This window comes from Amphibalanus amphitrite, unplaced genomic scaffold, assembly GCF_019059575.1.
Source record: "Amphibalanus amphitrite isolate SeventyFive unplaced genomic scaffold, NRLGWU_Aamphi_draft 000540F_arrow, whole genome shotgun sequence".
NCBI lineage: Eukaryota > Metazoa > Arthropoda > Thecostraca > Balanomorpha > Balanidae > Amphibalanus > Amphibalanus amphitrite.
This window is the reverse complement of record NW_024882034.1, coordinates 329740-352605: the sequence shown is the minus strand read 5'-3', so window position 1 is coordinate 352605 and position 22866 is coordinate 329740. Positions and strand designations below refer to the sequence as shown.

The window sequence follows — 22866 nt, the reverse complement described above, 5'->3', positions numbered from 1 at the left end:
CACAGGTCAAGCAAAGCTTAACACGCGCACTGCAGGGGGGGGTTGTTTTCAACCCCCCCTGTGGTTTTTCGCAAATTGCGAGAAAACGGCGGCGCGCAGCGCCGCCAAATTTTGCATACCTGTTCTCACAACTTTTGCACACCTTGAGTAAAAATTTTGACCCCAGGTGACCTATGGTCAGGTCACCAGGTCAGGTCAAGTGACCCTACCTCGAAACGTGAATTTCGAAGTTTGCAATCCCACCAAGCCCACAGTTGTTGAGATATGATCTTGAAACCCACAGGAAATAGTAAAGTCATCACGAGCTACAACTTGTATATCTCGGAATTTTTATATCGATGACCTAAGGTCAGGTCATTTTTGCGACCGGCCCATTATAAGTCAATGGGAGAAATTTCAACTTACTCTGAATGCCATCCTATGACTTCAATACGCTCAGGATCATAGTATTACAGGTCCCTGTTGGTGATTTCACCGAAACATATCACTTATGACCTTTGGAAGGTGATCTCTAGGTCATCTTAGGTCACCTGAGGTCACCAGCGGTTTTTCTTCAATAACTTGAGATTGAGTAGAGATAGAGACTCCGTTCGACGTTTATCGTGTTTTTCTCGTCAATGCAGATCGAATGATATGCAACATGACCTATTTCGGTCAGGTCATGACCTTGACCTGAGGTCAAATTTTCAACTTGACCTTTCGAGGTCATATTATATATCATTCGATGCGCCTTGACGAGCTAAGAACGATGGCGTTCGAATCGATCCTCTGTCTTGTGTGCAAGACAAGTTATTCAAGAAAAACTACTGCGTAATTCCTGTTGTGAAAATCGTAACATTTTGTCTTCGGTGACCTCTGGTGACCTCGTTTTTGACCTGACCCAAAAATGATCTTAGTATTTCTTGTCGATCTCATCTTAACCTATCCAACGCCGTTTACCGCTTGTCGCTACGTTGCGCCGTTTTCGAGATCTCAGGGGGGGTTGTTTTCTAAACCCCCCCCCCCCCCTGCAGTTCGTGTTCGGCTCAGACCCGCTGCAGTGCGCGTGTTAAAAGCGGTGCAAGGAGACTGTGACAGGCATTTGTGGCAAGATCACATGCCAGGCAACTCATCAGATCAAAATTTCATAAAAATTTGTTGGTTATACTGAAGTTGAGGCTCGTCGAAGCGAAGCGCTGTTCCAGCCTCGAGGAGCTCACGGCGCATGTCAAGTCAGTCTGGGCTAACTTCAAGCCTGGGCTAACTTCAAGCCAAAGCTGCCGGTTGGCATGCCGCCGTATGTATTCATGTGTTTGCCTATGAAATGGGGAGCACATTGAGGGGTCACAAATATATCAAAACGCAATGTACTCTGTTTCACATGCAAATATAATGTGAGAACGAACTTATGGGACACCCTGTACAAATACGCAAATTATTGAACGGAGGAGCGTACTGTTGAAGAAACTCCGACCGCAAGTTTCATATGGAACAGACTATAGCCTCGGCTCCAGTTTCCAGAATAATGTCGCAGAGATGCCAACTAATAAGTACCGGAATGGTACCATACTAACGGAACGAAAAATGTTTGAAAAAGCAGTGATGAATCAAAGGACCAAATATGATGCGGGGTTAAACTGTATTGTATTGTATTGTATTGTACAATAATACTGTTGCAAACTGTTCTCCCCTGTGCTGATAAATGAGATCGGTACATGACTATCCACATTATTTTTAAACATTATTCGGTATTCACATTTCGCCTTCAGTAAATTTGTGTTTGTGTCTGTATTACCGGTAACTGCGTCTGTCTCTGTATCCTGTTCTTGTCAGTGACTTAAGAGGGCGGCATTTCAGTAGAGACCGAGCAGGGCAGAACAGGGAACCACATCTGACGTCACACATCAGCATCTGTTCCAAGAATCATATGGCCAGCAGCGCCAGCTCGGCCCCATTGAATGTCCCGAACGCACTCATTGGAGCCGTCTATGTGGCATGTTCGGCGCGTATCAAATAGCTATTGGGTCATTACTGGCCGAAGGCCGCACCAGACAAATGACGCCAATCTGCTCGCCCGATGCCCGCCTGAAAAATGCACCCGATGCCGATCAGCGATGCAGACAGAATGCGTGCCGCGGCGAGAGAATGGACTACCCCATCTGACCGACACCAGAGCGGCTCTAACGGACCAGTCATATGGAATTTAAGCATGCAAATTAGTTTAAGCATAATACAGTAAGCTAGCAGGCAGAGCAGGGCAACGTATATCGCAATAAACGTCGAGCAATGAAGTGCACAATTATTAGCCAGGATCAAAGTGCAAAAAACTAAGCGCGGACAAGCAATCTGCAAAGCTCACGAGGATTCATTAGGATTGAGGATAATAATAAGAAACTTTGAATGAGAGCATCTCACTCAATATTTGGGTAATTGTTTATTATGTCTAACAATGGCCAAATTAGGCAATGAGACGAGGAAGAGACAGTCATTCAGCATGTAATTTTGTACCCCGCCCTCAGTTTACCTCCCGGCAGCGCGCGTCGGACCGCTCAGCACTGGACGGCATTGCCATCCAGACAGCAGAGGGGCTCGCGGAGACCGACGCCCTCGCTGGCCAGTGGCAGGCCACAGAGCGCGCCCGCCAGCACCGAGTGAATGCCGTGCGGCTCGTCCCGGCCCAGGGTGGCACACGCCACCTGTCCGACGGTCGTGCCGTCACCGATGTCGGCCTCCCAGGCGCCGACCGACTCCAGCTCGTCGCGGCGCACGGTGCACTCCTGCAGACAGTCGATCTCGAGGAAAGGCTCGCAGCCGCCGTACCACTCGCCGGGTAGCTCGTAGATGACCAGCGGGGGCCGCTCGTGGGCCAGAGCCAGGTCACAGTGGCAGTCCGGCGCTGGAGTGGAGGCGGCGGCGGCGGCGGCCACGGCTGCGGCGAACACGATCAGATGCATGACGGGTGTGGACAGCGACAGGGCGCGATGGTGGGTGAGATACGGCGCAGGCTGTGTGTGTCTCTGCTGTGGGTGCCGGTCTTATATAGGGCCGCCTTATATAGGAACTAGACACAGACGCGCCGGAAAGCCGATAGGCTGGGAGTAGTGCAGCTGCAGCCTGCAGGGCGTGGCGCCGCTGTATCGCAATGCACGTGACAAATGCACTCGCAATGCATTTTAAGGCTTTGGAAAAGTAAGTGCGCGAGTACTTATATTTTACATTTTATTCGACAGCTGAAGGATCCTACGAGTTTACGAATCAAAGACTAGCTTTGTGAAACATGCGAACTGAAAGCAGAATTTACTTGCCACTTTCAGTCACTATCCGCTGCTCACCCTAAACTGCTCTGTGGCCGTCAGTGTCTTCTATCACAGCGATTACAGTGATTTTAGCAAAACGAGTTTTTTCTTCTTTAAATTCCCCTATTGGTCGTAGATCAGCTTATGGTTTTTCATCCTTTCGCTTATCTGGCCCTCCGCGAACGTTATTGGCCTCACGGGATATGGCGTGAAGACGAATTGGTGCGGCACGATGGGGCCACGCCTTGGAGCCAGTCGGTATGTGTGAGGGTGTCAGTTCCTCTCAGTTATTTTTGTCTCGGGCTCGGCGAGCTGAGCCTGGAGTATGCGCATGTAGCGGTTCACAGCCAGTATCACTGCGCTGGTATACTGACCCGCACGACACGGATGTGTTGCGGCGCAGTATCCGTACAGTTCCTTGCGATGTTGGGCGCTTTGGCCGGCTGCAGCCATGTTCGATTCGATGAAGCAGGTTTCTCCCGTGGCGTGTCTGCTGCCAGGCACTATACCTAACATAACAAGTGAGTGATGCTAGGGCTACGTGACTGTGTTATGGGGCCCCCACGAGCCATTTCATCACCAAGTACTTACCTACCTAAACGGCGCTTTGCAAAGGTGCCGGCTTACTCAAATACCGCGGCCGTTTTCACGTCAAGGGCAGCGTCAAGTGTCGGTGTAGGCCTTTTGCCCGAAACAGAAAACGAATGAATGTATTTAAATTTAGACGGTCACGGAAAGTATACAACACGTTGCTACCCCAAGTGTTCGGTCCTATCGAGTCCTTGGTGAGTACTAAGTGACCTCTAAAAGTGACTCGAGCACATGTCTGAGCCGGCGACTGGTGGGCTGAGCTGGGTGAACTCGGTCATCAGAATAAGTGCTTGAGCCGGCATCAAAGACGCTGTTGAGCTTAGAGTCGCACTGCTAGCTGGCGTCTGGCAATCATCGCCCATGGCATACGCTGTATACGTGAATATACTGACATTGCGTGTCACAGGGGCCCCGAGGCGGAAATGATAAACGATCAGTGGAGCTTGTCTGGACCCAAATACAGATAACTGGGACAGGAAAAAATGGGACTGGGCTCGGCCGCGTTCAGTGTGCACATACCGCATTCCAGGCCGTGTAGGCATTACTAGCCACCTGCCTAACTGCATAGGTATAACTCCGCCGGGTAGGTGCAAACGCGTTATACGGTATGGTTCAGCACATGAAAACATTTAACAATCTCCGGCTACTCCTTTCCCGGCCCTGTCATCATGGTTGTTCAGCACATAGCCATGATGATAGATAGGTAGGCAGGTATTTCCTTTGACCAAGCCGTGGCAGTAAGATGAAATATGTACTTACATGCGAGCCTAAAACCGGCGGCAATCTACTAGACCACCAATAGTTACTACCCCGGCCTGACCGGCCTGACCGGCGACAGCGACCGAAAATCGCCCAAACTACAACAGTTGTATCCAAGTTGTGACTGGCTGATACCAGTAAAAACTAGTCTACAGAACATCACAGCTTGTGACCGGGAGCTTAGCGTCAATACTGTTTCTGTAGCCAAGTGGCCAAGTGCTCGTAACTTTTGGCCACACTCAACCATCCCTTTCGAGTTGACGCTGACGTCTGACTCCAGATCCTGGAGTTACTCAGTTGTTTGTATAGCGCTGAACCGGAACGCGGGTGTAAAACCCAAATGCGACCGTCTTAAGTTCTTAGCCCAATCTCTAAATGGTTGATGGTTCTGCTGTCTTTAACAGCTCCTAACGTCGGCAGAAGCGAGATCCGGCTTCCACATAACATTCGAGACTCGGCCAGTTCACCTATGTAAGTGCTGCTGACCAATCGCGAGCGGCCGTATGCACTCCAGTCCACTCACAGCTCCGAAGGGTTCGCCCACTCGTTAGAGCGGCCCTCGACACGAAACTAGCCTTCAAAGCTTACTGCCATATAAGTAGCGATTTGTCGTCGGTCGACATTCAAAGTTTAGGGCGATTGGCCGCTATGCCTAGAGTCAAAAAGCAGTCCAGTCGGATCGCCGCACTTTTCCCCCGTTATCCCCGTGATGTTGAAGTTGAAGTTGAAGTGCTTCCGGCCCTTGGCTGGAAGCCATACGGGGGGACGCCTCACAGGCGGCCCAGCCGCCTCAGGAGCTCCACCAGCTTCGTCGGGTCTCCCAGTGCTTCCTTTATCTCCGGCTCGTCCTCTCCGAATATCCTTCGTCTCGCATCTGCCCGGGCGGGGCAGTCGGTCAGGAGGTGAGTTAGTGTCTCATCCTCCAGCCCGCACTCCGGGCAGGTGGGGTCATCTTCCAGGCCAATTCGGTGTCGATACTCCCGCAGCATCAGTGAGTGGCCGGTACGGAGTCTCGCGACCTCCACGCACTCCCGGCGGGAGAGTCCCAGGCGCTCAGCCGTAGGGGGGCGGCGCACTCCGTTCTGCAGGGCGTAGCGGGTCGGTTGCAGCCGCTGTTCCCACTCCCGGTGGGCGTGCCTCCTCAGCCTGGCTTTTGCCGACGGGAGGTCTATCGGCACGTCATGCTGCTCCAGGTTGGCGGCTTCCCGTGCGATCTCGTCGGCCAGCTCGTTGCCGGGGAGCCCGGCGTGGCCGGGAACCCACTGCAGGGACGTGTGCGTCCCGCGGTCGGCTAGGTCCAGCAGCCTCTGCCAGACTCTGTCCGCCAGGACATCCGTCTGCGCCGCCGGGCCCTCCGCGAGGCGACGCAGGGCCGACTGGGAGTCGGTGCATATTCGTACCTCCCGCGGAGCAGGGCCCTCCGCGCCCCTCAGGAGGGACGCGAGGGCAGAGTCGAGCGCCGTTAGCTCCGCGCGGTAGCTGGAGGTCCAGCGGCCTGCAGGGGTCCGGATCCTCTCCAGCTCCGTCGCCCCCCGGAAGACAACGCCTCCCGCCCCGCCATTTTCGACACCGTCTGTGGCCGATCCGTCTGAGAATACGGTATAGTCGGCTGGCGGGAGTCCCGCCAGGGTCTCTTGTGCCGCCTCCAACCGCTTGTCCGGTGGGTCCGTTCTCTTTGTCGGTCTCTGCTGATGGTGACGCCTCCCGCGGCACTCTCCCACGGCGGCGTCCGTGGGACCACCAGCACCGGCTCCCGCGGGAGGTCCCCCAGACCAGCGTCCGAGGACGTACTGAGTCCCGTGTCGGCCCAGCCTCGATCTCGGTGGAGCCGCTGTCTGGGCCTCGTCGCTGTCAGCACCGGCTGCAGGGAATCCCCCGGGAGGTCTCTCAGGTGCCGCTGGGTCGCCGCGGCCGTCAGCTGCCTCCGCCGTATCGCGAACGGCATCACGTCCGCCTCGCGCTCCAGCGCTGGCGCCGGGGTGGACCTGAGGCAGCCGGTGATAATCCGGCATGCCTGGCGCTGGGCGACCTCCAACTGTTCCAGCGTAGTGGGGGCCACTCCTGACATCCAGCCCGCTGCAGCGTAGTCCGCGCACGCCCTGATGTAAGCCAGGTAGAGCGTCCTCAGGTCCGTGGTGCTCGCTCCCCAGGCTTTACCTCCAACTGCTCTCAGGGCGTTGCACCTTCTGACCATCCTGGCCTTGAGCCTGGCCACATGCTGCTTGAAGGATAGTGTGCGGTCGAACGTGACCCCCAGGAAGGTCGGCGTCGGTTCGTGTCGTAGTCTGGTGGTCCTCATGTGCAGGCAGGCCTCCCGTCTCGCCTCGTGAGGGTCGAGGGTGAAGACAGTGGCCACGGTCTTCTCCGCGCTGACCTCCATCTTCCAGCGGTCCGCCCACTTTAACAGTTCGTTGAGCGCCGCTTGGACCCTCGTCTCAGCCTCGGCGATGGTCCTCTCAGTGGCGAAGATAGCCAGGTCGTCTGCGAAGAGGGTGATCTCGACTCCCGGCGGGAAGTCGGTGGCGATATCATTGATGAAGAGAAGGAACAGGAGCGGCGAGAGCACCGCTCCCTGCGGCGTGCCCTCCCGCACGCAGCGGTAGCCTCCTAGCTGGCCGTTAAAGCGGACGCGCGCCTGCCGGTCCTCCAGAAAAGCACGGACCCACGCCACCAGGCAGCGCGGCAGTCCGAGGTCAGCCATCTTCCATAGGAGCCCGATGTGCCACGTGCGGTCGAAGGCCCGCTTGAAGTCGACCAGGGCCATGACCGTCCTCCTTCTCCTCTGAAATCCGTCCGCGACAGCCTGGGTGACTTTCATCACCTGGTCTTCCGTGAAGCGCGCCCGCCGGAACCCCGCCTGGGCCGGGTGCAGCAGGTTCCTCCGCTCGACCAGCCAGTAGAGGCGCGCCTGGACCAGCCGCTCGACCACCTTCCCCAGGCAACTGAGCAGGCTGACGGGGCGGTAGGAGCCGGGCTGGTCACGGGGCTTCCCTTTCTTGAGAATCGGCACGATTGTGCCCTTGCGCCAGATCGAGGGGAGTTCACCCCGGGCCCAGCTGAGATTCGCAAGCTCAAGCAGCTTCTCCCGCCCGGCGTCGCCGAGGTGCACGATCATCTCGTTGGTTACCCCGTCAGATCCGGGGGCCTTGCGTCCGGCGAGCTTGGAGATGGCCACGTCCAGTTCCCTTCTCCCGAAGGGGCTGCAGCAGCCAGTGCGGTTTCCATCGCAGCCCGCACATTGCCCTTTCATGAATTTGGTCAGGTCATGTCGGAACGGGCGGTCTTTCTTGACCCGTGGGGGGAGGTGGCTAGCCCCGGCGTACACCCTCATGAAGGCGTCCGCCTTCCTCTTGTCTGAGGAGTAGGATTTAGCGCCAACCCGCAGTTCCTCATCTTGCCGCATGGGGGCGCCCTTGCCGTCCAGGGCCTTCATCGTGTCCCACACCTTTCTTGCATCGGTGCGGAGGCTCAGCTGGCTCGTGAAGTCGCGCCATGAGGCTCGGCGCGCCTCCACGATCAGCCTGCGAACTTCACGTTCTGCCTCTCTCCATGCCGCTCCCTGGCCGGGGTCGGTTCTGGCCAGGCCGCGCAGCTGGTTCCGGCGTCTGACAGCTGCATCCACCTCCTCATTCCACCACGGTTTAGGAGTCTTGCGGGCCCCTCTCGGGATCGCCGCCTCCGCCGCCTCCAGTATTACCCTTGTGAGCTTGTCGTTGGCTTCCCTCAGCGAAGTGTGCTCCGTCCATGGCGGCATTGCCCGAACGCCCTCCTCTACGCGGCGGTCGTACTCCGTCCAGTCCGCCTTCGCGAGGGACAGGCGGGGCCGCCGGCGACGACGCTGCTGCCGCGGGGCCCTCTCTCCGACCGTTATGTCCACGAGGATCGGTCGGTGGTCAGATGAGAGCGCATCCTGGGGGTGCCACGCGACCCGGCCCGCCGTGACGTGGTGCAACGTCACGTCAGGTGCGGACAGGGTGTAGGGCTCCGCCCTGCATCCCCGTGATGTCGAAGCTCGGGACGCCAGGCCGTCGTCCGGTCGAGTCTTCACAAAACAATGTGTATTGTAAGTAAGCAATGCAACCATAAGCAAACCTATCCCAGCGTCAGGCTAGGCATATTTTGAAAACCTGATTTCGTTAATGATCAAATTATCGGTGGAATCAAAATCGTTCGTGATTGGGGACGTTTTGGGCGTCCTGACACTCCGCCACACACCACCATCCGACCAGCAGTGATCCCCCAGCGTCTCTTCCACACACTGAACCCCGGCGGTGCGTCCCTGTGCGGCAGAATTTACAGCCGGCAGTCAGCCGACTGCTGATCTACTGCCCGAGTTCGCTCACAAATGGCCACTCACTGCCGGAGTAGGTTTATTGGCCGCGGCCGCCGGCACTACTGCCCTGCCGCGGGCGTCACACAGTACACTCAAACAGCAAATACGTCATATACAACAGCCAGCGCCCTGCACGGCGCGAGCGGCCGGTCCGCCGGCCAGCACACCTGTACTTGCATCGAAGCCACGGCCGTCTCAGAGTGCAGTTTACACCGCAGCGACCGGTGACACATGCTATTCTACGGGGACAGCGGGTTAGCACGTTACAAGCTCAGCGTCTGCGATCCCTAGCCACTGACTGGGACAAGCACGTCACTCTCCCTCCGGGGACAAAACACCGGACTACACCAACGCGCCCAACGCCCGCCGTCAGCCACTACAAGCTGTGCATATGATACAGCCCCTACGCTGCTAGCACCGGCTAGGAGCGACAATGATTTATGAGATGCGTGCCACCATGGCGATAAATGCGCGGGTGGAGGGTAAGGCCGGCCGACACCGGCGAGAACGTACACAGCGTGCTCCATCCGCGCATTGCACGGCTCCTCGTGACCGGACAATGAGAGTAAAACTGCCGCAGAGTTTGTACAGCGAGTGCCGCGCTCAGTTGCGCCGCAGTCGTGGATCCAGGTGACCGCCGTACGGAGGCCGGGCCATGTGCCGTCCGCGGGGACCATGCGGTCCGTGAGGAGGGCCCGGGGGACCGGGCATCGGTCCTCGCATCCCCGGCGGACCCTGGAACGGCCCAGGACCGGGCGGGCCGGGGTGCATCGGGTAGGGGCCGGCGCGCGGGTCCACCGGAGGCCGCTCCCAGCGCGCCAGCGGCGGTCCGAACGGCCCCGGCGGCCCAGGCATTGGCGGGCCGACCGGGCCGGGCGGCGGCACCATACCTGGCGGCGGCACCAGGGGGTTGAACGTGGTCAGCTCGGCCTGGGCGCGCGCTATCAGGTCCGAGTCGGTCAGCTTGGAGAGGTTCCCCTTGTTTCTGGCACTGCGCGGGTCGCTGGGTCGTACAGGCGGCTCCGGGGCCGGAGGCTCGGCCTTCGGGCTCTCGGCCGGCGGCGGCGTCGCCTCCTGCGGCGACTCAGCCACCACCAGCCGGTCCTCGTCGGTGAAGGTGCGCCGCCGGCCGGGCCGCTCGCTGTCCGGCGTGTGCGGCTCCGAGTGGTCGTCGTCCTCCTCCTGAGAGCCATACGTGTCGATGATGGGGTCTCGCGCGCCGGCCTCGCGCAGCCGACTAAGCTGCTCGGTGCGCAGTCGCAGCGAATCCATCAGACCGGGCGGGTCGGCCGGGTCGTACGGCGCCTCCGCCTCGTCTAGATTACTCTTCATGGCGCTGAGGGCGTTGCGCTGCTCATCAATGCGACGGTTCAGCTCAGCGAGCACCTGGGCCGCGTCCTCGGCGGCCGCGGCGCCGGACGCCGGAGCGGGACTATCCAGCGGCGGCGTGGCCGCGCCTGGATCGTACGGCTCGTCACCGTCCTCCTCCAGCGCCTGTTCGGGGTCGTAAGGCTCATCCTCCAGCGGAGGAGTACGCTGCTCCGGGTCGTAGGCCTCGGCGTCGGCGGGAGGCTGCGAGCGCAGGAACGCCGGAGCGGTGCCCGACCCCGACGGAGCCGAATCGTCACCCAGTCCGGGGATCTCCGTCCCCGGCGGCGCTGGCTCCTCAGACTTCTTCTCACCCTCATGCGAGAGCTCGTCGAGTGCCTCTTCCTCGAGTTCTTCCTCGAGATCGAGCTCGAGCAGCTCCTTCTCGAGTTCCCCATCCGCGTGGCTCGAGCTGTAGAAGTTAAGCGTAGGCGGTTGTGGCGACTTTTCCTTTTCGGCTGGGGGTGGCGCCTGTGGTGAGACGGGGGCCGACACGTCTCGCACGTAGTGGCCCGGCTGGTAGGCACTGAGCTCCGGCTGGTAGCCGATCGTCAACGGCTTGGTCGGCGCGTCTGTGGACGGAAGGGAACGGGGGTAAGTGGAGGTTACCAGTAAGCCAAGAACGTCAGATAGGTAGAGCGGGAGTGAGGGAGAGACTTCAGGACGTGGCGCAATGGGATCAGGTTTGCTTATACTTACTCATACTTATAGGGTGCGGAATTCTGGAAGGCTACTGAGTTAGTTACTTTGGTTAATTAACGGCTGACTAGTTTCTCACGGTCAGGGCGAACAGATAAACTGATGATCCCGTACCATCCTAACAGCCCCACAGGTCGGTCGAGAACAGCAGACCACCGACCTGACACTGACGGCAGTGACGTCAGCGCACTGGGGCCACAAAGCGACCGTCCGGCGCGCCCGAGACGGGCCGGGCGACGGCGTGATTCAGTGGAGGGCGACGGTCACAGGCCAGGCCGGATCGGCCCATAAATACCGTCAGAAATCCCGCCCCGACCGGGACGCTCTCGTCACAATCGATCCCAATGATAAAAGGAGGGCGGCGCTGGCCGTGGCAAAGGTCACAGACATGGGCCGCCGGCACAGGGCACCTGGGAGAACTGCAGACACAGCCCGCGTGGTCCGATAAATATAAAATGGCATTTTAATTACAAAACCATGATTCGAGTTAAGGCTATGGGACGGTCAAACACTAAAAAGTAAAACTTGTCATACCGTATCGTCGGCTCTAGCAATGCAGCGAATCGTCCTGTCCCACATGACACTTACCACCGAGGGTGACTGCTCAATAGTGCTCATGCATTAGTGAGTACCGGTCGCCACCTGCCCCCATCCGCTCTGTCTCCTGAGAGAGCTAAAGAGCTCCACCACCCCGCCATACATCCAGAATGACTGAGTAATTCACCCCCACTCGCCAATACACGCCGAGCGCCGGCCGATAACTGTAACCATCACTCGAGTGAAGGTGCGCCGTGCGCCCAAAATAATCCACCGAATGGCGCGGAGCGGGGGATGGAAACGCACATCGCAGTCCGGGGTCGGCGCACCCGACTCGATCAATGTCCCACACTCCCAAGAACGCGCACTACTTGCGCACTTACGCCTCGGTGATTGAAAAGACCTGACCCTGGGTCGAGTACTTGCAAGAGTCCGACCTGACTCATGCAAACCCAGTGTTTATCAAACTGCTCCGGTTGTTTTTCAATAGAAAAACAATTCTAACGAATAGTGTTTATCTATTTCAAACAACCTGCGGTTAAAGCATTTTATCTTATCGATCCAGATCCAGTATTACCATTATCCTACCAGACCAGTACCAGACCAGAACCTGAACTACAGTCCTATCAGTTCTACTGACCCAAACCAGCCAGCATAATCTGACAACCTACCTAAGCCCCCTGAACCCGTACTCACAGTGGCCCCCCCCCCATTTTCTGACCTTACTCCGGTACTCACAATGGACCGTGGGAGGCTCGGGCGAGGCGGCGTGCCGCGCAGCCTTCCCTCCGCTGCGCGAGGAGCTGTGCTTCTCCCCGCCGCTGGATGACTCGTGCTTCCTTTTCCGAGACGACGCGTACAGGATGAGACCGAGCAACATATGCTGGCGGAGATCATCCAGTCCTGGCAAACAGAACACCACCGTCAGTTAGTCAGTCAGGCGACCTAACATCGACCCGTGCCGCGCCGCACAACACGGGAGCACCGTGTAATGCAGCTGACTCTCACACGGCTTCAATGAATACAACAGCGCGCTGCAGATTGAGAATACCGCCCCAAGTGATAAATGGGGAGTCTGGCTCACTCAAACTTTCAGCCGAGAGCAGATTTGTGATTAATCACCGGAACCTCATCCCAACTTTCGGACAATACCGATTTACGGCCAGGATTAACCGAGTAGATGCACTATTACTAATTTAGCCGAGAATTTACGGCGGCGGCGCATATTCTGGGTATACATTAGGCGGAGATGAGCCATATGGAAGGCACGAACACGATTATTCGTTGCATAACCGATGCACCAAAGGGCAAACAGTCAGGAGACAAAACTACATATATCGTGTCATGCCAGCCGTTTGGACTGCCTAGGGGACTGCTCGGTGTCTAGGGCGGCTTCACCCACCTGGTCCGGAGAAGGGCAGCAGGGCCGACGGGATGGGGTCCGTGCTGGCCAGCGGCAGGATGTAAAAGTCCTTGATGGCCTTGGAGAAGCCGCCCACCACGCCGAGCCGGTTCTTCTTGGAGAGATAGGTGTAGAGGGAGGCGTAGTGGAGCTTCTCCTCGTCAGTGGCCGGCTGGAGTCGCACCACCACCACCTCCTGAGGGGCACATAGGAGAGACGGCCGTCAGTGGGGGGTCTTACATCAGGGCGACACGCAACGCAGCTAAAACGGCACTCGATATAGAGCTGATATCTTGTCACCAGCAGACACATATGCCTCTACTGAGCACAAATCCAGTTCTAACAGGAATACCCTTCAGTAATAAGAAAAATACGACCAAACAATAGCCACGACTTGCCCTCAAACCACTGCTAACAATCAACTATTATAAATCAAATCACACATGAGGGGAGGTGGCGCTACAGATCCAATCCGCCTCAGTCGGCCTCTGCCCAGATCCGTCCCGGCTGACTACCGCCGGCCGGGACGGTCCGATAATCTGATCCCACAGAGGTGAAGACGCCCCCGCCCGCTCCCACCGGCCCCCAGTGAGCCGACCGAGCGCTCTGATAGGCGCCTGGGGAGACGGGGAGCCGGGGCCACGGAGATGCCCGGAGCCAGGAGCCGGTGATGTAGACAGTGAGAGTCGGTGCAACAGGGGGAAGGGGATCGGGGGAGGAAAGGAGGCGACACAGCGGGCGTTGAACACGACAGAGGCAAATTGTGCACAATAAACACTACAAGTTCGACAGAGCATCCGAGGCCAAGCAAACGTCATACCTTTAGGAAGTCAGAATCGATGCCGATGACTTCCAAACTCGGACCGAAACACACCGGAAGGAAGCAGAGGTATGAACTAAGACAAGTCACATAACGGTAGCCAGCACTGCGACCAAGACCTGAGTCAAGAGCTAAGATGGGAACCATGAGTTCACAAAGGAAATGACATCCGTTACGGGACGAATAATCCCATTCATAGCTCTCCAGCGGCAGATGGGGAGCTGTGGCCGCTCGGTGAAAAGGCCCACGGACGGGGCCGGACACTGGCAGCGATTATATAACTCAGGCCGTTCTCGGCTCAGCCTTTTGACCTGGGGAGCGGCCGGCCGCGCCGCAGCTCCCGACGCCAGCTCCTAAAGGCAGATATCACACTGGGGACTGGTCGAGATCTAAGGCCCCAGACCTCTGAAAATGCACCGGGGATTGGTCAGGTACTGGAACTGTTGCCACCCGTACCGCGCGGCTGGAATACCGCGAACGCCAGCAGTGCGAATCTTACCCCATTCAGTACAAGACCAATACATCAGGAAACAGGATGTGCCCCATTCGTTAAGCTCGGATCATTACCTGCAGCCATGCCAGAAATTAAACGAATAGACTGCCATTTCTTGCAATAAGGCGTCATTAAGTTGTCCTGGCCGAAGTTTGGTCTCGGACATTACTGTAGCTCATCTCCGTCGGTCGGGCAGTAAGCCGGCGGCCGACGACGGGCCCCGGCGCACTAACTCGGTCTGACCGGGCCATCCGAACGACTCCGCTCCACTATACCGGTAGTACCCGCCCCCGGCCGGCGGCCGCGGGACCCGGCACACGGCATGCACAGGGGCGCGGGAACTACTTTCCGACTGGGGGGGCACACCATAATAGAGATCAACCTAGGTTACCCCCAAATCTAGTTTGCTCACCGGTTTTAGGCCACTTATTTTTCACCCCTCGGCTTTTTTAACAAAAAAAGAAAACATTTGCAAAAAAAGTGTGGTATTCCATCTCAAAGCTGTGGGGGCACCGCCCCCACGGCCCCAGAGTTGGGGGGGCAAGCTGCCCCCACTGCCCCCCCGGCTCCCGCGCCTATGGGCATGCATCTCGTGGCTCGATTGAGTCCACTTTCCGGTGGTCAGCTATCAATAGTGAGGCAGAGCGGGTCTGCGCGGGCGGGGCCGGAAGAGCGGGTCATCTGGGCACGCTCTGCCGGCGGACGGAGCGGGTCGCGGTCAACCACCGTAACCGACGGCTGTCCAAACGAGCGGCCGACGAGCGGCCCAGCCCGGCAGACCGAGTGCGCCCGGCCCTGACGGACGGGCGGGGCGACGCCGCGGAGGGCGGGGTCGCAGAGGGAGGGTCACGTCCCTCTCCAGTCTACTCCCGGGGGATTCAACCGACAACGTCACGTGCTACAGCCACGTGCCAGTCGCCGGCCGTCGTGCAATATTAACACAAAAAGGCGACCGGAGACACTGGTCCGGTGCTGGTTCGCTGCATGCAGCCCGCTCGCGAGGTCCGATCGGCGCAATACGCCGCGCCCGGGCGGGCCAGTGCACGCCCATCGGTCAGTGGGAGGAAAAACGGCGACAGACCGGCAACGCCTTCCCGGAGACGCGCCGGCCACGACAGAGACGACATCCAGGTCAGGCCATACAGGAACCACCGCGCAATAATACGGCACTCTCGAGAAGGGTGCATCGAGTGCACTGTCCAGGAGAGAGGCCTGGAGTGAGGAGTTTGGAGGAGTTATAGAGAGGCCTGGAGGCCTGGAGTTTGGAGTGCCCTGCAGGCCCGAGCCGACCGTCCCCGCAGCAATGAGACAGACTTGACCCGCCGTGTCACACCCGCGGCAGTGAGGCGGAAGAGCGCGGCGGTCTGAGCCGCTCTGTCACCGCCCGTCTGCTCTGCGACCTGCAGAGACGCACGTAGCGCTGTGTGTCGCCGATTACGAGCCGGCTGATGTATGGTGACGGCCGCCAGAGCGTCGCCCTATCTCCGAGCCGGCCGGCCCGCCGCGTGCGACACCAATTCTCATGAAACGCGACACCGAGCGCCCAATTCAGCCGACGGAGCGCGAAAATGGCATTGTTCGCTGAGAGACAGGTAATTTATTCAAAGTGTTGCCAGATGGATTAGTTGCTGACGGAAAGCAATGCGACATCTGCAAAGTGTTGGTGGATCTCGCATCCTGTGATGACCATTGACCAGGATGCTATCAGGAGAAGCAGTAACATAAGCCTGGTAAATGATTCAAGCGGCTGTGGCAAAACAATGAAACAATAAATAAATAAATACATAAATTCCTTAGTAGCGCATAATGGCAGTGCAAACCTGTCCTGTTATTCTGGAGGGAGGAAGGGGGGGGGAGAGAGAGAGAGACAGAGAGAGAGAGAGAGAGAGAGAGAGAGAGAGAGAGAGAGAGAGAGAGAGAGAGAGAGAGAGAGAGAGAGAGAGAGAGAGAGAGAGAGAGAGAGAGAGAGAGAGAGAGAGAGAGAGAGAGAGAGAACGAGGGAGGGAGGGAGGAAGAAAGGGAGGGAAAGAGGAAGAGAGGGAGAGAGGGAAATATAGGAAGAAAGGGAGAGAGGGAAAGAGAGGAAGAGAGGGAGAGATGGAGAGAGAGAGAGAGAGAGAGAGAGAGAGAGAGAGAGAGAGAGAGAGAGAGAGAGAGAGAGAGAGAGAGAGAGAGAGAGAGAGAGAGAGAGAGAGAGAGAGAGAGAGAGAGAGAGAGACGCAAAGTTTTGGTCACTTAACATGTTTCGTATGCTGTTTGACAAGTAATTACCGCCATGAAGTCTTAAAAGTTCAAAAGGACAGCTTTATCATGCAACGCCCATGAATGTTAAAGTGAGTGGTTTGGAGCTTGATAGAGACCCAAAATTAAAAATACATCTCATGACAGCAAGGAAAGCATATATGTACGATATAGATCAAGTGGAAGTTAGCGATTGATGGGCAAACATAGAAGTTGCAGTTGCACGGTGCATGAAGTTTGAACTTTGAGGTTTGGAGTCAGTTGTGAAAGGTTTGTACGGACTTGCACTTGTTGGCAATAAATCACGGGAACACGAATTACAATGTTGGGATGTTTATCGCTCATAGTCGTCCTCACAACTGCAGTAGGTTATAACTTCATTTTCCAAAACAACCCAGTTTAAGTCGGCATTTCTTGTAATGTGTTCGTTTGTTGCTCTTAAACTCTCATCCCAGCCAAACCGCAGCCTCGTCGCCGTGCGGCCTGCGGGTCTGGTGCTGGTGCATTGTTGGTGGCCCGTACTGGGCCGCGGCGGTCCTCCCGCACTAATGGCAGGCCGCCCGTCGAGCAGCGGCCGTCGGCGGATCAGCCGACCGGCCGGCCGTGTATAATCCAATCTGGCGCCTCGGCCGCCTACCCGACGCACCACCACGCCGGCACAGGCGCCGCCCGAGAGAGAGAGAGAGAGGAGAGAGAGAGAGAGAGAGAGAGAGAGAGAGAGAGAGAGAGAGAGAGAGAGAGAGAGAGGAGAGAGAGAGAGAGAGAGAGAGAGAGAGAGAGAGAGAGAGAGAGAGAGAGAGAGAGAGAGAGAGAGAGAGAGAGAGACGAGAGTGAGAGATCACCCGATTACCAGAACCCCATCCGGCGCGCGGCGTCCGTCCCCACCCCCTCCCACCCCCAGAGAGGCTGTCTCAGAGGCATTGTTGCCTGCGCCAGAGACATCACAGTCACATCTCAGACACGGGCTGGCACATTGTCGTCACGAATATCGCATAAAGAAAGAACAGAAACCCGCCGTGTTCAGCTCATCTGGGGTGAGAATAGCCGTCACAGCAGCGCAGCAGTGATGCGGTCAGACAGATGGGCTGAGGTGTAGACAAACACAGCTAATGCAATCCGTCGACAGACGCGCGGGCACCAGACAGGTGCGGCGCGTCGCCTTTAGAGCGCTCCTCCGCCGGCGGCGTCAGGGGAGCCGACGCCCGTCGACTGTCGCGAGCGATATGGGCGGGAGAGGCGAGCCAGTGCCGAGCGACCCGCCGCCTGCAACCCACTGAGAGTTGGTAGATCAAAGGCACACAGACGCCCATTCATTGAGTAGCAAACCAGTCTGCAAAACAGCATTTCGAAACTTCTAATTAATGCTAAATTAGCCAGCCTTCTAATTCTAATCATTTCGCTCTGTAGCAAAACTAAATGGGTTTCGATTCGCTCAGTTCATTCATGCATCGAACGTCATCACCATTGAAAATCGGCTTCGGAGTAGTGGAAATGGAAATGAATCCATGGCAGCGGCTGCGAGGACGCGATTCAGAAACGTCCATTTGATGGCTTTCATCGATCTGCAGTCGTCTTTGAATGTTCACACGTTCATTCATACGTAAGATTGTCAATGGCGGCTTCACCAAGGAATGCAGCATTGAGTCGACTTTCAAGCACCAAATGCAATAATGCACTTAGATACTTCCAAAATTGGAAAACTAGTGAGGTCGTCAATGCATCAGGAATCGATCAATATATGGTAATCGATACGAGGAATTTCGACAAGGAATTTCGACGTAAACATTTCAGCCGTTGATTAACTTATTACAACTGGTGCTTGAATCAATGCAGTGTTGGAAACCAAACGATTAATGTGTTTCGATTTCATCAGAGCCGATTGTTATGCACGATCGCTGTGACAGCCTGACAAACACGACCGCTACGTATCCAGTCTGAGACCATTCAGGCGCGTCAGGGTCCGTCTACAACCCTGCCTGACGTCAACGATCACTTCTGTTTGGCGCCAGTAAGCAGTCCTGTGTGGCGTACGAGCCCATCCACCAGTTTTGCTTGGGACCCGCGTCCTGTCTGGCACCTGGCGCTAACATCCAGCTCTGTTTGGTACCTGAATCCAACCGCCAGTCTCGGTAGGCGTGCATATCCATCAGCCAGTTCTGTCTGGCGAGAGCGTCTAGCCCTATCTGGCGCCTGTATCCAGCCGCATGGCCCGTGACATCTGTCCTGCATGACGTCCATGCCCGACACCCGTGAGTCGTGCGCCCGTGCCGCTCGTCCTTCCCGCCGCGGCCCGTCGCCGTCGATGCATGACACATGACATTAGGCGGCCGGTACCGCGTGCCACGCCGTCGGCAATCAACAAGCTGCCAGCCGACTCCCCGTCCCCTCCCGCCCTGCGCAGGGAGCCCGGTGATTTAGCCCCCCCCCCCGGACCGGCCCTAGTAACCCTCGAGGCACACAGTCACAGACCCCATAGACAGCGCAGGTTTGTCGTAGTGGTGAGGGTACCGACAGGCACCGTTCCTCCATTCATGTATGATGCAGTCATGATTACGTGCCAGCAACGTCCGTGAAGGAAATGTCTGTGTTTTAGGGTGTTCCGACACAAAGCGCGAAAGGCACCCTAGGGTGGAAATATCCGGCACTTGATCGTGGGTCTATCTAACTCTGTTGCTCCCGGCTCAGCTCCAGCAAAGCGCCTTATTGTTTTTCAGCCAAGCCGCTGACTCGTCTAACCGCAGTTCACAGGGTCAGCTGCTGACCCTGGGGGCTGGCGGCCGCGGGTAGACTGCTGCAGTCTACCCGCGGCCGCCAGCCACCCCCATACCTATCCGGGCGGCGGCGACGGTTGTCTGAAATTTATACCGCCCGACCGAGGGTTATTTGAGTGAGTGCTCACTGCTCGCAGACCAGCTGCGCCGTCACATCGAATCGTCCATTACGGGACTAAATCGGCCGAAACAATGTCCGCAGCCGGCCCATTACACACGGTCAGGCGATCAGAGTCGCCCAATGGTCCTCCGCTGACGCGTAAATCCAGCTGATGTAGCAGTCATGAAACCAACACCGTTTTAGCACACGATTCGCCACTGATTGAAATAGTCCGGTCCGCGACCAATCCGTCACCCTGCCTTGCTGCGTCCGTAATCGTATCACAGGTAGACCCTCATACCACTCACTCACTCTCACTCCCTCGCCTGGGCGACCGGGTCGTCCCTGTGGGATTTATTCGCTGCGCTTCACGGCGACCTCCTGAGGGACCCGGTGGTGGTCGGACCGATTGCGGCGGCGTACGGAGAGTGGTCCAAACGACTGCTCAGGGACCGGGGAACGGATGAATGTGGTGGATAGGTGGGCGGGACGGTTACGTGGGAAGGACAGGTGAACGGGATGGCTAGGTGGAACAGATAGAGGGGAAAGGTGTATAGTGGGTAGTACCGTAGTGGATGGGGCGTATAGGTACTGGTGATAGGTGAACGCGACGGTTACGTTGAACGGGTGGGGATGTAGCTGAGATAAGTGCAGTGGAAGGATGCTAGACAAAAAGGACATCACCTGAGATTGACGGACAGATATGCCTAAAATAGAGAGTTGAATAGGCAAAATATGCTGGAAAGGTGTGACAGATCACAGAGACGGGGGACGAAGCAGGGGCACATAAATCGGACACGGACAAAATCAGGCACAGGCACTTGAGTTATGGGACATTGACGGCAGCCGGCGCAGGCACGAAGCGCAGACTGACCACACCGCCATCGGCTGGCCGTATTTCAGCCGAAATCGCTGCCGAGCCCTCGTCAAACGACACTATTTCATCGGAAACGGCCGCCGAATTGAAGGCGAATTGCATTCCGACACCGTATCGGGATTCCAAACCGCCATCCGTCATTTGGGGTTCGACCCGCTTCACCGAGTGCTCGGTGGAGTTTCAAGTGACCGCTGTGACGGTGGGTTTAGTTGGTCTCGTGCCGTCGGCTGGCTCTTCCCTACACGGCTCCGCAGTCTTTGAACGGTCCACTCGTGGGCCTGTGGACAACATACCCATCACTATCCGTGGACAGTTCATCCGCTGTAGTCTGTGGACGATCCAGACTTCAGCCCATCAGCAGTCCACAAGCTGGCCTGTGGACGCTCCACATCACCTGGACCTGTGCCAGTCTCATCCACCCCGGTCGGCCGGACAGGCACCGGGTGCGTCACACCAACGCTGCTGGCGATGACATTTTTCAACGTCCTATGCATTTTCCGCGACACAGGCCGGGCGGATTTGCATACACGTGTCGGGGCGCTGGCCGGCCGGCCGGCGCCGGGTACGACAGATGGGTCCGGCAGGTCCGGCCCGCGGTCCCCCCTGTCCACACCGGGCCCCGTCCACCAGCCGGACCTCAGCACGGCGGCGTCCCCCGGGGAGCGGACGCCAGCGCCGCGCGCGCCGCACTTTACGGCCAAATCAGGCCCCATTCGGCCGGTGCACCAGGCGCCGACCGAGATTGGCTGGCCGGCCGGCGCATCCCGGCTCTCACAGCCGCCCGACAGCGCGGCCTGCAGCGCTCCCGGCACTGTCCGCCGCCCTGAGCCGGCCGGAGGCGGTTTTTGTCCAGGGGGACGTGCCGCTCCACTGAGCCCCAGTGGACATCATCGAACGTTCCCGGAGCAGAGGCTGCGCTGAAGCCGAGCCCGGGTGTCACTGCGGACAGTGGTGACCCCCTCTCTCCCAGTACTGGCTGACACTGGTGTCAGCGTAGACTAGTGGTGCAATGATGTGAAGTTGAGGTAGGAGAAATGTGAGGGACGATGAGACGGATGGGAGAGGATAATGAGATAGAATGGTGAGTAAAAGAGAAATATAAAGCTGGAAAAATATCCTACAGGGAAAAGACAGCGTGAAGACAAAGGAAGGCGGCGACACGGCGCTCTGGTAGACTACAGGATCCAGTGTTCACTTTCCACTGAAGACGGTCAGCTGGAGATGGGGTGAGGTAGGACACTTTACCTATCTGGTAAAGACGGATCCGGCAGGACACAGAGGGCTGATTATTTTTGTCATTTTTCAGTTGGAGGTGGGATGGGGCGAAGACGGGTCTGATGGGCCACAGAAGCGAGGATTTTTGCTTCAGCTCATTCGGACTGCAAAGGTCGTCGACGTTCATGACAGAGATGCGAGTCACATCAGGAACTGGAGTGATGGACGTGAAGGGCACAATAAAGCCCGAACGCAATGGTGACGGGAATTGAATGGGCAAGTTAGAACAGAAATGGGACAGAGGCGAAGATGGGCGGAAAAGGTCAGCCTGCGAGATTGCGCTCGTTTGTGTGACAGGCTGCCGTCCAGTCTCATACGAAGGGCCAGTGAAGCGTGGGGCCGCCAATGAGATTCCATTATCAGCCGACCCGCTGACCAGCTGAGGCGGCCGGGCCGTGCCGACTTAGCCCAGTCGTGCCCAGTCGCACCAAAATGTCTCTGTCTCTTAGTCTTAGCACACCATCTGTCCAGGGGGCTCAGCACGTGCCTAACAAGGCGGGATCGGGCGGCCGGTCGACATCCACCAGCCTCATTTTTCCGTAATCGACGGCGCCGGCCGGCGAACAGTGCAGTGATAAAAACAGTACGACGTCGGCCGGCTCTCGACGGCGCTCTATTTGTTGCTCGGCAGTCAACAGTCTGTGGCTCCACTTCCGGGAGACAGTCGCCCGCACTCCCCCCCCCCCCCGGGCCGCCAAGACGCCGCCAGTCTCTGGGGAGAATAAGGCCGATGAGTTGGCAAACAACAGCCGCTCACAGTGTGGCGAGAGATACCGGATCATAGCTAGCGCCGTCGACAAAGCGGCCGGCCGGACGGATGGGGCTGGGCGACGGGGAGGGAGAAATAACAATAGCAGCGAGTCTCAGTCCGATATAATTATACGGTCGGGACCCACACCGAGGCACGCGTCTCGTGGCATTAATGGTGCGTTTTTAACGTCGACTAGAAAAATAAGTGTTGAGAGAAATGGAATGGAAAGGGCGCGGCAAGCTACACATCTGTTGGATAACGGCACAGCCAGATCAGCATCTTTTATCAGCAGAAAAATTCGCCCGTATGAGGGCTATCCCTCATCCGCAGAGATAATTTATCGGCGATAATATTGGACCACGTCGAACGTAAGGCCAAAAAAACAGCAGGCGAGTCCGGCCTTTGGTTGGAATAGCCCCGTGCACGCTGACAAAGGTCACCGTCCGAAAGCGGCCCTGAATGACGCCCAGCGGCGTCGCTGGGGGATCTGTCTGTCCAAGTCGATCGAACTCGAGCAGCGACGGCACGTCTCCGACCATCAGCGAACATCGGAGCAGTCCATGGAGCGTGCCGG

General features: G+C 57.4%; 1 protein-coding gene across 1 annotated transcript in view; it reads right to left on the bottom strand.

Annotated features, from left to right (window-relative positions):
- Nucleotides 1–8982: 8982 nt before the first annotated feature.
- The window catches only part of LOC122393540 (death-inducer obliterator 1-like), a 42020-nt gene continuing 28136 nt past the window's right edge, over nucleotides 8983–22866 (bottom strand). Inside the window, exons 21-23 of the mRNA XM_043389706.1 lie at nucleotides 12965–13160; nucleotides 12301–12465; nucleotides 8983–10898 (exon numbers count right to left, since the gene is read on the bottom strand). Coding sequence (XP_043245641.1) covers nucleotides 9562–10898; nucleotides 12301–12465; nucleotides 12965–13160 — 1698 coding nt within the window. The 3' untranslated portion in view covers nucleotides 8983–9561. The remainder of the gene's footprint in view (nucleotides 10899–12300; nucleotides 12466–12964; nucleotides 13161–22866) is intronic.